This window comes from Eleutherodactylus coqui, chromosome 2 (assembly GCF_035609145.1).
Source record: "Eleutherodactylus coqui strain aEleCoq1 chromosome 2, aEleCoq1.hap1, whole genome shotgun sequence".
In the NCBI taxonomy this organism is placed as follows: Eukaryota; Metazoa; Chordata; class Amphibia; order Anura; family Eleutherodactylidae; genus Eleutherodactylus; species Eleutherodactylus coqui.
In genome coordinates, this window is record NC_089838.1 from 2,752,055 (window position 1) to 2,768,397 (window position 16,343).

The window sequence follows — 16,343 nt, forward strand, 5'->3', positions numbered from 1 at the left end:
CACTACCTACCTTCCAACTGGGAAAATCTGAGCTGAATTCAAGATGGTGGCATTCAAAATGGCCGTCATGCTGGTGACATGGCCTAACTGTTTTCCTCCTTCCCCTGCAGTTTGAATGCAAAATTGGATCCTGGTCTGCCCAACCCTTTCCATTCTATGTGGGTGAGACACCCTGCATATTAGTTTGGACATCCCCTTTAAGCTCCCTCAGTGGTCGTGGCCGCCCCTCATGTTTTCCCAATGTGGCGGCCATATTAGTTGTCCTATGAATAGCCAAATGGATTTTTGTTACCAGTAGATGAAGACGCCTCAGGAGAAGGAAGGCTACTCTACGCCAACGCTGCAGAGTATAGAGGACCGCCGCCCCATCACCGAGGAGGAGGAATACAGGAATCAGCGGCGGCGTGTCACCAGACGTCGGAGGCAGATAAGGCCCGGCTCCTCTGCGCCCGTCCCCGACCCTAATTACCCCCTCACCTCCTTATCCTGCCTCATGAAGCAGGCAGCACTCTTATAACTGAGACGTCTTCTATTTTATCTTTTTTCCCTAGATTTGGTTCCACCGCACGTTCGCGGAGTCAAAATGCGCGACGACTATGATCGATCCCCGGGATGGAGAAAGATGAAACAAACGGGAAGCAATCTGGGAGCCTCTGATAATAGGATCAAAATAGACTCAATTTCCGCACCCAGAAACATGCAGACACCAATTTTTTACAAAATGACTGATGCCTGTCGGCTGTTTGGCGGCCCGGAGTGAACCCGCTGAATAAGACGGGCGGTTACTCTGCGCTGGCACGAGGCGCGCTCGCTGGAGGCCAATTTTAACTTTCGCAATCATTTTGTTTTCCTCTCACATAAAAAAATTCTGCCGTCGTTTTGTGTATGCAGCTCCGATGCGCCCGTTCTGCGTGGTTACCCTACGTCCTCCTGTTCTGATCCGGGCGGCTGCGGCACACCAGCGAACCGCAGCCAGTAGAACCCACGGATTCAATCGCTTCCTTTACCTTCAGTTTTCGCGCTATATTTTTGAATACGTGAAAACATATGCAGCGCGCTCGATTTTTGTGCGCACCAACGGCACCATGGGTAATTGATAACACCGGGACTAATTAGGCTGCTCATCTGGCTCAATCACGGCGCCGTTGTGTGAACCGGTCTGGGAGCGCAAAAAGTGCAGTAAACAGCGCTGCTACATGCGCAAAGTCCCTTCACCGTGCGATCACATCACGCCCTCGCGAGCCTGTATACGCCTACGCTCGTAGCACAAAATCCCATTTAGGCTTCTTGAGACGACCATCTTTGTGCAAAAAAACATACCTTCGTAATGCGCAGGAAATGCGACGCATTGATGTCACTAGGTTTGCCCTTATGAGTGTACTTCGCGCGCATTTCTTGCACACTCAAAAAAACAGGTCCTGCTCCATTTTCCTGCATATTTGCGTACCAAGTGCACCATAGGAGTCTATAGGAGGGGCGCAGATATGCACTCAATATGCATGCAAATGCACAACATGCTGCGCAATTTTTGCACCCAAAAAACCGCACATCTGGATCTCATTAGGCTCAATAGCCAATTAAACAAGGTAAGGGGCGGAGTCAGACGCACCTGTGAGCCGGCCTTACGTGCGCAAAACGTATAGTACTATACACCAACGTGCGCAAATCTACCTCACCGACCTCGTTCATAGCATGAAACCGTAGCGCTGAGGTGACCATATGTGCGCATACACTCGTGTACGTAAATACACACCAAATACGCAGGTTTCTTGTGTATTTCATGCGTATTTATGCCCTCCCACTCACTTCAATGGGATATAACAGTGCGTAATACGCATCAAAATAGCGCATGCTGAGATTGCGTGGAAAATACGCCGCTGTGAGTGAGCCTATTGAAGTCCGTGGGCTCTGTGCGTAAAATGCAGCATGTGAGTGAGCCCGGCCGAATTTGTAGTCACCCTAAGGGTTCGTGTCCACGGGCGGGAGCCCACAGCAGAATCTGACCCTGTCCGCGGCCGGCAGCCCTGCATACCTGTCCGGGTCGTCTTTTTTCTCTTCTGAGGCCGGCCCACATGCCAAGTACAGTAGTTGTGGGTTTTTTTTCAAACTCCTGCTTTCCCACAGAATGCCGATCCCAAAGGTCCGCAGATCCAATCCGCATGCTTTAATTCAGTTGCGGACGCCCATGTTTCCCTAAGAGCGGCTTGAACTGCGGATCATCCGCGCGGCTGCCCCATGCAGATTCTGCAATTCAGATCCACCTGTGGACATTGGGCCTTAATGTGGATGCTATATAGCACAGGTATGGCACAACCGTGCATTCATTGTTCACTTTCCAGTAGTATGTGAGACCCATATGGCATCTATGTACGTCACCGCTGGGTGTACATTATATAAGTCTTATGTAAATACTATATGGTACCACTACGTCTGCACTGTATATAACTATTGGGCGGTAATTCTTTTTATAATGCTAAATGGTGGCAGTATGTGGGGCCTGTATGCCACTATTGTACATTCATTGTTAGGTCTTCTAGGAGTACACCATATAGAATGACATGTAGAGGGCGATAGACAGGCATTATAGTATCAGAAGTGAGAGAAAACCTGTGGGTGTGGCAGGAAGCAACATAAAAAAATCAGTTCCTGCCACACTCAGGGGGAAGTTGACAGCTCAGCAGAGCTGAAAGGGCTGCAAGCCAGAGGTCCAGTGTGCACCAGTGAAGGCCCCGAGTCTGACAGGGTACACACTGTATGTGTGCTGCCCATTGTGGACAAAAAGGAGAGACAATCCGATAGGCGAGTGACCCCCAACTTGCCACAGTCTGCATTTGATAAGTCGTCTGTAGACACTGTATGGCAGTAGTATGTCTGCACTGTATGGCACTACTATAAGTTCATTTTATAACACTAAATTGCAGCAGTATGTAGGATCTGTACGGCTCTACTTCATTGTTAGTCGCTCATATAGTACTATATGGTGGTAGATATTGGACATGTATGGCAGCACCGTACTATGTAAATACTGTGTGGCAATATTATGACATTACTAGTTGGCACTTGGTGGTCCAAGAGGTAGGTATGCAGGAGTGGGGGGTATAACATGGTGGTCCAAGAGGTAGGTATGTAGGAGTGGGGGGTTTAACATGGTGGTCCAAGAGGTAGGTATGCAGGAGTGGGGGGTTTAACATGGTGGTCCAAGAGGTATGTATGCAGGAGTGGGGGGTTTAACATGGTGGGCCATGAGGTATGTATGCAGGAGTGGGGGGTTTAACATGGTGGGCCAAGAGGTATGTATGCAGGAGTGGGGGATTTAACATGGTGGTCCAAGAGGTAAGTATGCAGGAGTCGGGGATTTAACATGGTGGTCCAAGAGGTATGTATGCAGGAGTGGGGGGTTTAACATGGTGGTCCAAGAGGTAGGTATGCAGGAGTGGGGGGTTTAACATGGTGGGCCAAGAGGTAAGTATGCAGGAGTCGGGGATTTAACATGGTGGTCCAAGAGGTATGTATGCAGGAGTGGGGGGTTTAACATGGTGGTCCAAGAGGTAGGTATGCAGGAGTGGGGGATTTAACATGGTGGGCCAAGAGGTAGGTATGAAGGAGTGGGGGGTTTAACATGGTGGGCCAAGAGGTAGGTATGCAGGAGTGGGGGGTTTAACATGGTGGGCCAAGAGGTAGGTATGCAGGAGTGGGGGGTTTAACATGGTGGGCCAAGAGGTATGTATGCAGGAGTGGGGGGTTTAACATGGTGGTCCAAGAGGTAGGTATGCAGGAGTGGGGGATTTAACAGACGGGTTGTCCAAAGGTTTTGACATTGCCATATCTTACGTACCGTCAAAGTGTCCGGTGAACAGATAGATCCACGTAACGGCTGGAACAAACAGGAGAGTGAAAGACGCTGCCAGGAACTTCCTTCTCCCCCTGCAGAATCCCAGCATTCTCTCAGAATTGGGCTATCCCACAGGTCACCGTGGTTCCTACACCGGGAGCGTTGCCACACGGTCCACCGGCATGATAAATCCTACAGAGGAAAGCAGAGAAGATTTACATTTGTGGTGGGAAACATAACAGGTGAAGAATGTCACAATGTAGCTGGCTAATAATGATAAAACGCCAGCTTCATGAGGTCACCACTAGGGGGAGCTCACTGCATGGGAGCTATAATAGTGTGGAATCCCTGGGGAACATATACAGTACATACAAGACGATGCCCAGGTTATACCAGCTCTACATACACTGCTTCCCTGAAAACAAGACAGTGTCTAAAATTAAGTTTTGCTCCAAAAGATTTCATTTTTTTACATGTATAGCTGCCGGACACTACTTAATGGACTTTATTAACTGTAACGAGGGCTTTATTTTGGAGAAGAGTTCAAAAATCCTCAAAAATCCAGAAAAATCAAGCTAGGGTTTATTTTCAGGGAAACAGGGCATATATATGTATACAGTGGGGGGGAAAAGTATTTAGTCAGATCCCAATTGTACAAGTTCTCCTGTAATTGACATCATAGGTGGACCTCAACTATGAGAGAACATGAGGAATCATCCAGAAAATCACATTGTCTGATATTTAACTAATTTATTTACAAATTATGGTGGAAAATCAGTATTTGGTCAATAACAGACGTTCATCTCAATCCTTTGTTATAGATCCTTTATTGGCAATGACCGAGGTCAGACGTTTTCTGTAAGTCCTCACAAGGTTGGCACACACTGTTGCTGGTATGTTGGCCCATTCCTCCATGCAGATCTTCTCTAGGGCAGTGATGTTTGGGGCTGTCGCTGGGCAACACGGACTTTCAACTCCCTCCAAAGGTTTTCTATAGGGTTGAGATGTGGAGACTGGCTAGGCCACTCCAGGAGCTTGAAATGCTTCTTACGAAGCCACTCCTTTGTTGCCCTGGCGGTGTGCTTGGGATCATTGTCATGCTGAAAGACCCAGCCATGTTTCATCTTCAGTGCCCTTGCTGATGGAAGGAGGTTTGCGCTCAGACTCTCACGATACATGGCCCCATTCATTCTTTCATGTATACGGATCAGTCGTCCTGGTCCCTTTGCAGAGAAACAGCCCCAAAGCATGATGTTGCCCCCCCCCCCCCATGCTTCACAGTAGGTACGGTGTTCTTTGGATACAACTCAGCATTCTTTCTTCTCCAAACACGACGAGTTATATTTCTGCCAAACAGTTGTACTTTGGTTTCATCTGACCATATGACATTCTCCCAATACTCTTCAGTCGGCCCCGGACATGTACTGCCTTCAGCAGGGGGCCACGTCTGGCACTGCAGGATCTGAGTCCCTGGCGGCGTAGTGTGTTACTGATGGTAGCCTTTGTTACGTTGGTCCCGCTCTCTGCAGGATCTGAGTCCCTGGCGGTGTAGTGTATTACTGATGGTAGCCTTTGTTACGTTGGTCCCAGCTCTCTGCAGGATCTGAGTCCCTGGCGGCGTAGTGTGTTACTGATGGTGGCCTTTGTTACGTTGGTCCCGCTCTCTGCAGGATCTGAGTCCCTGGTGGTGTAGTGTGTTACTGATGGTAGCCTTTGTTACGTTGGTCCCGCTCTCTGCAGGATCTGAGTCCCTGGTGGCGCAGTGTGTTACTGATGGTGGCCTTTGTTATGTTGGTCCAGCTCTCTGCTGGATCTAAGTCCCTGGTGGCGTAGTGTGTTACTGATGGTAGCCTTTGTTACGTTGGTCCCAGCTCTCTGCAGGATCTGAGTCCCTGGCGGCGTAGTGTGTTACTGATGGTAGCCTTTGTTACGTTGGTCCCGCTCTCTGCAGGATCTGAGTCCCTGGCGGCGTAGTGTGTTACTGATGGTAGCCTTTGTTATGTTGGTCCCGCTCTCTGTAGGATCTGAGTCCCTGGCGGCGTAGTGTGTTACTGATGGTAGCCTTTGTTACGTTGGTCCCGCTCTCTGCAGGATCTGAGTCCCTGGTGGTGTAGTGTGTTACTGATGATAGCCTTTGTTATGTTGGTCCTGCTCTCTGCAGGATCTGAGTCCCTGGGGGCGTAGTGTATTACTGATGGTAGCCTTTGTTACGTTGGTCACGCTCTCTGCAGGATCTGAGTCCCTGGCGGTGTAGTGTGTTACTGATGGTAGCCTTTGTTACGTTGGTCCCGCTCTCTGCAGGATCTGAGTCCCTGGCGGTGTAGTGTGTTACTGATGGTAGCCTTTGTTACGTTGGTCCCGCTCTCTGCAGGATCTGAGTCCCTGGTGGTGTAGTGTGTTACTGATGGTAGCCTTTGTTAGGTTGGTCCCGCTCTCTGCAGGATCTGAGTCCCTGGCGGCGTAGTGTGTTAGTGATGGTGGCCTTTGTTACGTTGGTCCCGCTCTCTGCAGGATCTGAGTCCCTGGTGGTGTAGTGTGTTACTGATGGTAGCCTTTGTTAGGTTGGTCCCGCTCTCTGCAGGATCTGAGTCCCTGGCGGCGTAGTGTGTTAGTGATGGTGGCCTTTGTTACGTTGGTCCCGCTCTCTGCAGGATCTGAGTCCCTGGTGTTGTAGTGTGTTACTGATGGTAGCCTTTGTTACGTTGGTCCCGCTCTCTGCAGGATCTGAGTCCCTGGTGGCGTAGTGTGTTACTGATGGAAGCCTTTGTTACGTTGGTCCCAGCTCTCTGCAGGTCATTCACTAGGTTCCCCCGTGTGGTTCTGGGATTTTTGCTCACCGTTCTTGTGATCATTTTGACCCCACGGGGTGAGGTCTTGTGTGGAGCCCCAGATCGAGGAGATCATCAGTGGTCTTGTATCTCTTCCATCTCTAATTCTTGCTCCCACAGTTGATTTCTTCCCACCAAGCTGCTTGCCTCTTGCAGATTCAGTCTTCCCAGTCTGGTGCGGCTACAGTTTTGTTTCTGGTGTCCTTCGACAGCTCTTTGGTCTCCACCATAGTGGAGTTTGGAGTGTGACTGCTGGAGGTTGTGGACAGGTGTCATTCAACCAGGTGCCATTACTACAGGTAATGAGTGGAGGACAGAGGAGCCTCTTAAAGGAGAAGTTACAGGTCTGTGAGACCCAGAAATCCGGCCTGTTTTTAGGTGACCAAATACTTATTTTCCACCATAATTTACAAATAAATTAGTTAAAAATCAGACAATGTGATTTTCTGGATGATTCCTCATGTTGTCTCTCATAGTTGAGGTCACCTATGATGTCAATTACAGGAGAACTTGTACAATTGGGATCTGACTAAATACTTCCCCCCCCCCACTGTATACATATATATGCACATTAAGTCATCATAGTCCATATCTCTACATGCAGGATATGTGTAACTTATACCATCTGTACATATATAAGTATATACTGATATACTGGAGATGCCCAGGTTATACCAGCATGCTCCATATCACTATATACAGGAGATGTATAACTTATACCAGCTGTACATATATAATTATATACAGGGGATACCCAGGTTATACCAGCATGCTCCATATCACTATATACTGGAGATGTGTAACTTATACCAGCTGTACATATATAATATACATGAGATACCCAGGTTATACCAGCATGCTAATTTCACTATATACAGGACGTATAACTTATACCAGCTGTACATATATAATTATATACAGGAGATACCTAGGTTATACCAGCATGCTCCATATCACTATATACAGGATGTATAACTTATACCAACTGTACATATATAATTATATACAGGAGATCCCCAGGTTATACCAGCATGCTCCATATCACTATATACAGGAGATGTATAACTTATACCAGCTGTACATATATAATTATATACAGGAGATACCCAGGTTATACCAGCATGCTCCATATCACTATATACAGGAGATGTATAACTTATACCAGCTGTACATATATAATTATATACAGGAGATACCCAGGTTATACCGACATGCTCCATATCACTATATACAGGAGATGTATAACTTATACCAGCTGTACATATATAATTATATACCGGAGATACCCAGGTTATACCAGCATGCTCCATATCACTATATACAGGAGATGTATAACTTATACCAGCTGTACATATATAATTATATACAGGAGATACCCAGGTTATACCAGCATGCTCCATATCACTATATACAGGAGATGTATAACTTATACCAGCTGTACATATATAATTATATACAGGAGATACCCAGGTTATACCGACATGCTCCATATCACTATATATAGGATGTATAACTTATACCAACTGTACATATATAATTATATACAGGAGATCCCCAGGTTATACCAGCATGATCCATATCACTATATACAGGAGATGTATAACTTATACCAGCTGTACATATATAATTATATACAGGAGATACCCAGGTTATACCAGCATTCTCCATATCACTATATACAGGAGATGTATAACTTATACCAGCTGTATATATATAATTATATACAGGAGATACCCAGGTTATACCAGCATGCTCCATATCACTATATACAGGAGATGTATAACATACCAGCTGTACATATATAATTATATACCGGAGATACCCAGGTTATACCAGCATGCTCTGTATCACTATATACAGGGAGATGTATAACTTATACCAGCTGTACATATATAATTATATACAGGAGATACCCAGGTTATACCAGTATGCTCCATATCACTATATACAGGAGATGTATAACTTATACCAGCTGTACATATATAATTATATACAGGAGATACCCAGGTTATACCAGCATGGTCTATACCATTATATACAGAAGATGTATAACTTATATACTAGCTGTACATATATAATTATATACAGATGATACCCAGGTTATACCAGCATGCTCCATATTACTATATAGGAGATGTATAACTTATACCAACTGTACATATATAATTATATACAGGAGATCTCCAGGTTATATCAGCATGCTCCATATCACTATATACAGGATGTATAACTTATACCAGCTGTACATATATAATTATATACAGGGGATACCCAGGTTATACCGACATGGTCTATATCACTATATACAGGATGTATAACTTATACCAGCTGTACATATATAATTATATACAAGAGATACCCAGGTTATACCAGCATGCTCCATATCACTATATACAGGAGATGTATAACTTATACCAGCTGTACACATATCATTATATGCAGGAGATACCCAGGTTATACCAGCATGCTCCATATCACTATATACAGGAGATGTATAACTTATATACTAGCTGTACATATATAATTATATACAGATGATACCCAGGTTATACCAGCATGCTCCATATTACTATATAGGAGATGTATAACTTATACCAGCTGTACATATATAATTATATACAGGAGATCTCCAGGTTATACCAGCATGCTCCATATTACTATATAGGACATGTATAACTTATACCAACTGTACATATATAATTATATACAGGAGATCTCCAGGTTATATCAGCATGCTCCATATCACTATATACAGGAGATGTATAACTTATACCAGCTGTACATATATAATTATATACAGGAGATCCCCAGGTTATACCAGCATGCTCCACATCACTATATACAGGAGATGTATAACTTATACCAGCTGTACATATATAATTATATACAGGAGATCTCCAGGTTATACCAGCATGCTCCATATCAGTATATAGGAGATGTATAACTTATACCAGCTGTACATATATAATTATATACAGGAGATCTCCAGGTTATACCAGCATGCTCCATATTACTATATACTGCAGATATATAACATACCAGCTGTACATATATAATTATATACAGGAGATACCTAGGTTATACCAGCATGCTCCATATCACTATATATAGGATGTATAACGTATACCAACTGTACATATATAATTATATACAGGAGATCCCCAGGTTATACCAGCATGCTCCACATCACTATATACTGGAGATGTATAACTTATACCAGCTGTACATATATAATTATATACAGGAGATCCCCAGGTTATACCAGCATGCTCCATATCACTATATACAGGAGATGTATAACTTATACCAGCTGTATATATATATATAGTTATATACAGGAGATACCCAGGTTATACCAGCATGCTCCATATCACTATATACAGGAGATGTATAACTTATACCAGCTGTACATATATAATTATATACAGGAGATACCCAGGTTATACCAGCATGCTCCACATCACTATATACTGGAGATGTATAACTTATACCAGCTGTACATATATAATTATATACAGGGGATCCCCAGGTTATACCAGCATGCTCGATATCACTATATACAGGAGATGTATAACTTATACCAGCTGTACATATATCATTATATACAGGAGGTCCCCAGGTTATACCAGCATGCTCCATATCACTATATACAGGAGATATATAACTTATACCAGCTGTACATATATAATTATATACAGGAGATACCCAGGTTATACCAGCATGCTCCATATCACTAGATACAGGATGTATAACCTATACCAGCTGTACATATATAATTATATACAGAAGATACCCAGGTTATACCAGCATGCTCCATATCACTATATACAGGAGATGTGTAACTTATACCTGCTGTACATATATAATTATATACAGGAGATCCCCAGGTTATACCAGCATGCTCTATATGACTATATACAGGAGATATATAACTTATACCAGCTGTACATATATAATTATATACAGGAGATACCCAGGTTATACCAGCATGCTCCATATCACTAGATACAGGATGTATAACCTATACCAGCTGTACATATATAATTATATACAGAAGATACCCAGGTTATACCAGCATGCTCCATATCACTATATACAGGAGATGTGTAACTTATACCTGCTGTACATATATAATTATATACAGGAGATACCCAGGTTATACCAGCATGCTCTATATGACTATATACAGGAGATGTATAATTTATACACCATCTTATCCTTATAACTTTCTAGAAGCTGCAGAACTTTCCCTGACTTTGTCTCCGGGGAGGACGGATAACGACTCTCAGTGTTGGAGAATAATAACCGATACATTATCACAAGATGAAAACTCCCACTTTGATTCGCTTTTCAGAATCATCCAGACAAAGAAGCTTCGGCTTCGGCGCTTTTCGCACAAATTAACATTAAGTAGCGGCACTCCAAGCTGCAAGAATTTCTCAAAAATAATTTCCATCGGCCGGCTAATATATTCCAAGTATAATTGCCTGCATGAAGTAATCTCGCCGCTGCGCACGGGGCAGACCGCCGTATTCTGCCGCGGAGTATTGTGCCGGCACGCCTGCTGATGGGGGTCTGACTCCCCCATAGACTCTTAAATAAGGTTCCTTAAGTCTTCATCTCATTCACATCACAATGGGGTTTAAGAGTTGTGAGCGCAGAAGAACTTCTGCTCGTTGTTTTTTCATCTTTTTTTCTTAAAGGGGACATGTCCCTAATAGCCGCCAGTAATGTGAGGCTGCCCTGTAGTGTAGCTTGCTGACTTCCATATGTGACGCCAGGACCTTGCTCAATGCCCTCCTAATAAGGGCGAGTGCTACCGTTTCTATACATTGGGTAGGATGAAGAGGGTGGAGGGTTGTGGTGAGGTAGGGTGTCAGTCAGCACTCGCACTATTTTGATTTCTGCTCTGAAGCCCCTGACTCGTACATCACAATTTCAGCACAACCTTTTGCAGCAAAGCATTATGGTCCTGAACTATTAAAGGGGATGTCGGGGACTTGCTATTGGTGTCCTATCCTCAGGCTTCAAGTGTGAGTGCGACTATTTAGTCCCACGAGTGAATATTTGGATGGTCTCGGCGCTCAGACGAAGGGCCGCACCGTCCGGCTCTACTGCCTCCATAGAAAAGGCGTTTTGAAGCCAGCGCGCCCGATCTTCCCCCACGATGCAGTCACTACGGACAGGTCCTATGTGTTCTTGGACGTAGTGCTAATGGTGGCTTCGCTTGGCCCCGTTATGCAGCCGTCATCATCATGGGGTCCGTGCGGCTCCTGTCCAGCATGCCGAATCCATGCCAGAGGCTCTGAGCGAAGCTCCCAACACAGGTGTGAATACAGCCTAACCGGCTGCCGCTGCTCCAGGCCTCCGCAGCCGCAGGTCAGGTGACTACTGCAGCCAATCAAAGACTGCAGTGAACTCCTGGCATCCTGGCACACAGGATGTGAGTACTGATGCCAGGAGTTCACATGGTGTTGTTGTTGCCTCTGATTGGCCACAGGGGTCAAATGACTTATGGCAGCCGTTTGCAGATGAGGAAGAGAATGGGGCAGTGGGAGTGTCTCACCGGAGTCCGGGAGGGAAGGAGGGTGAAGACAGGGGAGTAGATTATCTATTTTATTTTGGCACTTGTTCAGCCTTTAAAAAACCCGTCTTATTGTCACAAACTACGCCGAGTCCCAGGAGCGTGCGGCGGGTCTCAAGTGTCTAACAGCAAAACTGTCTTTGCTGCCCATAGCAACCAATCACAAGATGGCAACCAATCAGCAACCAATCACAACATAGTAACCAATCACAGCAACCAATCATAGTACAGCTTTCCTTTTAACAAGGAATGCGGGCGGAGCTCTGACTGTTGCTATGGGTAACGCAGACCCTCCCCCTATAAGGACTCATTCGCACATTTGCAGCATATTACACATGTAATACGGAGTGAGCCGACCCGCTGTTTTCATTGGTTTATTCACGGCTGCGGGTTTTTTACCAATAAACCGCATCCTGTCCGATTTTGTTCTGTTTTACGGGCAGAAATTGTCCATTAAATTACTTGTACTGCGCGAATCCGCACGACACGCAGATTCACTGCGCATTTGTGACGGAAATCAAATGGCCTACTGCGGGTTTTTTTGCTCACGTGCAAAAACAATGCAACACGGAATCCGCGGTGTTTGGGCCACGGCGCCCGCGGCAGCACAACATATTTGCGCCATGAACGAGGCAGCCTTTGTGCGTATCGGTGCATTGTACGTTTTGCGCACACGCCGCCTGTTCACACGTGCGCACATTACACCCCCACCCTGACGTAACAGACCCTTTAGTTAATGAGTTCCCATTATGTTCTAATTCTCACGAAATTGCACATTTGCGCACCTCCCACAGACGTCTGCGGGGGCCTTTGCTGTGCAATACACAGAACGATCAGCCGCTCCTACATTTGTGCACAAATAGCGCAGCAAAAAGTGCAGCCGCGCTCGCAAATCCGCCACCCCAATGCGCAAAAATGCATATGAACTACAATCTTCTGTAAATCCGTGCACGCATCCCGCCATTCGTAAGAAACCCTGCTGCGTATCCACCCCGTGTGACATCACCAGAGACGGTCCGGCAGTGACGGGGTTACGCCGGGGGACACGCCAATACACGCGGTTGGTATTTTGCAGCTTCGTCGGACGGATAATTATAGCGCCAAGAAACGACAACAAACGCTGGGAGCTGTCAGGTCCGAAAAATAAGATTTGTCCTGATCACACATCGCAAAATCCTCCCCAATTTGCCGTGATTTGCGCACGCTTTTAAGCCGCCTGTCACACCTCATCAGGCCGCGCACCGCATCAGATCCCAATTTGCTCCAGTTTATTAGCGCGCCTGGAGAAGAGAGGTCACCCCGATTATTTATGACACCCCCCTCGCCAAACGCACGCACATGTCGGCTGTCAGACCTAATAAAATGGCAGCTTACGAGGCGGCGGCGGATGAAAGCTCAGACAATTTGCCTATTTAGTCCCCAGCGAGCTGGAAGATGGCAACGACTGAGAAGTGACACTAATGTGCTGCGGCCCCCCCGAGTGCGAGAAGAGGGGCCGCCGGGACTCAAACACCAGAACGTGCCGGGAAACAAGACGGGAAGAGATCACCAACGGAATAGATTACGGGGTGCGGAGCCAGACGGACGGGGTGCTGGAGGCCTACATCACCGACCCCGTACATGTCTGTGGGCTCCCGGACGGGCGCGGTGCTGGAGGCCTACATCACCGACCCCATACATGTCTGTGGGCTCCCCGGATGGACGGGGTGCTGGAGGCCTACATCACCGACCCCGTACATGTCTGTGGGCTCCTCGGACGGGCGCGGTGCTGGAGGCCTACATCACCGACCCCATACATGTCTGTGGGCTCCTCGAACGGACTGGGTGCTGGAGACCTACATCACCGACGCCGTACATGGATGTCTGTGGGCTCCTCGGACGGGCGCGCGTGCTGGAAGCCTACATCACCGACCCCGTACATGTCTGTGGGCTCCTCGGACGGGCGCGCGTGCTGGAAGCCTACATCACCGACCCCGTACATGTCTGTGGGCTCCCGGACGGGTGCGGTGCTGGAGGCCTAGATCACCGACCCCATACATGTCTTTGGGCTCCCCGGATGGACGGGGTGCTGGAGGCCTACATCACCGACCCCGTACATGTCTGTGGGCTCCTCAGACGGGCGCGCGTTCTGGAGGCCTACATCACCGACCCCATACATGTCTGTGGGCTCCCCGGACGGACGGGGTGCTGGAGGCCTACATCACCGACCCCGTACATGTCTGTGGGCTCCTCAGACGGGCGCGCGTTCTGGAGGCCTACATCACCGACCCCATACATGTCTGTGGGCTCCCCGGACGGACGGAGTGTTGGAGGCCTACATCACCGACCCCGTACATGTCTGTGGGCTCCTCAGACGGGCGCGCGTTCTGGAGGCCTACATCACCGACCCCATACATGTCTGTGGGCTCCCCGGACGGACGGGGTGCTGGAGGCCTACATCACCGACCCCATACATGTCTGTGGGCTCCCCGGACGGACGGGGTGTTGGAGGCCTACATCACCGACCCCGTACATGGATGTGGGCTCCCCGGACGGACGGAGTGCTGGAGGCCTACATCACCGACCCCATACATGTCTGTGGGCTCCCCGGACGGACGCGGTGCTGGAGGCCTACATCACCGACCCCGTACATGTCTGTGGGCTCCCCGGACGGGCGCGCGTGCTGGAGGCCTACATCACCGGCCCCATACATGTCTGTGGGCTCCCCGGACGGACGCGGTGCTGGAGGCCTACATCACAGACCCCGTACATGTCTGTGGGCTCCCCGGACGGGCGCGCGTGCTGGAGGCCTACATCACCGGCCCCATACATGTCTGTGGGCTCCCCGGACGGACGCGGTGCTGGAGGCCTACATCACCGACCCCATACATGTCTGTGGGCTCCCCGGACAGGCGCGCGGTGCTGGAGGCCTACATCACAGACCCCGTACATGTCTGTGGGCTCCTCGGACGGGCGCGCGTGCTGGAGGCCTACATCACCGGCCCCATACATGTCTGTGGGCTCCCCGGACGGACGCGGTGCTGGAGGCCTACATCACAGACCCCATACATGTCTGTGGGCTCCCCGGACGGACGGCGTGCTGGAGGCCTACATCACCGACCCCATACATGTCTGTGGGCTCCCCGGACGGACGGCGTGCTGGAGGCCTACATCACCGACCCCATACATGTCTGTGGGCTCCCCGGACGGACGCGGTGCTGGAGGCCTACATCACAGACCCCATACATGTCTGTGGGCTCCCCGGACGGACGCGGTGCTGGAGGCCTACATCACCGACCCCGTACATGTCTGTGGGCTCCTCGGACGGGCGCGGTGCTGGAGGCCTACATCACCGACCCCATACATGTCTGTGGGCTCCCCGGACGGACGCGGTGCTGGAGGCCTACATCACCGACCCCATACATGTCTGTGGGCTCCCCGGACGGACGCGGTGCTGGAGGCCTACATCACCGACCCCATACATGTCTGTGGGCTCCCCGGACGGACGGCGTGCTGGAGGCCTACATCACCGACCCCATACATGTCTGTGGGCTCCCCGGACGGACGCGGTGCTGGAGGCCTACATCACAGACCCCATACATGTCTGTGGGCTCCCCGGACGGACGCGGTGCTGGAGGCCTACATCACCGACCCCATACATGTCTGTGGGCTCCTCGGACGGGCGCGGTGCTGGAGGCCTACATCACCGACCCCATACATGTCTGTGGGCTCCCCGGACGGACGCGGTGCTGGAGGCCTACATCACCGACCCCATACATGTCTGTGGGCTCCCCGGACGGACGCGGTGCTGGAGGCCTACATCACCGACCCCATACATGTCTGTGGGCTCCCCGGATGGACGGGGTGCTGGGTATTTGTGTGGGCAGTACACAGAGAATAGAGCTGATTTCTCTGGGCTCGCCTGCAGTCTGCCCTTCTCTGCAGAAGTCTCGATACACGCAAACGTGCAATATGCTGCGCAACTCCGCAAAAAAGGGAACACATGATGCTGAATAGCCTTTTACATCAGGGTGGGGGGGCTGCGCCCGTGTGACCCGGCCCTGCATGAGCAAAGAGTAAAGTAAAATGCGTCGATGCATGCGCAAATCTACCTGTTCAT

The 16,343-nt window shown here is 48.6% G+C and overlaps 1 protein-coding gene across 1 annotated transcript in view; it reads right to left on the minus strand.

Annotated features, from left to right (window-relative positions):
* LARGE1 (LARGE xylosyl- and glucuronyltransferase 1) overlaps positions 1-16,343 on the minus strand; it is a 446,230-nt gene that overhangs the window by 299,110 nt on the left and 130,777 nt on the right. Inside the window, exon 2 of the mRNA XM_066590172.1 lies at positions 3,836-4,024. Coding sequence (XP_066446269.1) covers positions 3,836-3,941 — 106 coding nt within the window. The 5' untranslated portion in view covers positions 3,942-4,024. The remainder of the gene's footprint in view (positions 1-3,835; positions 4,025-16,343) is intronic.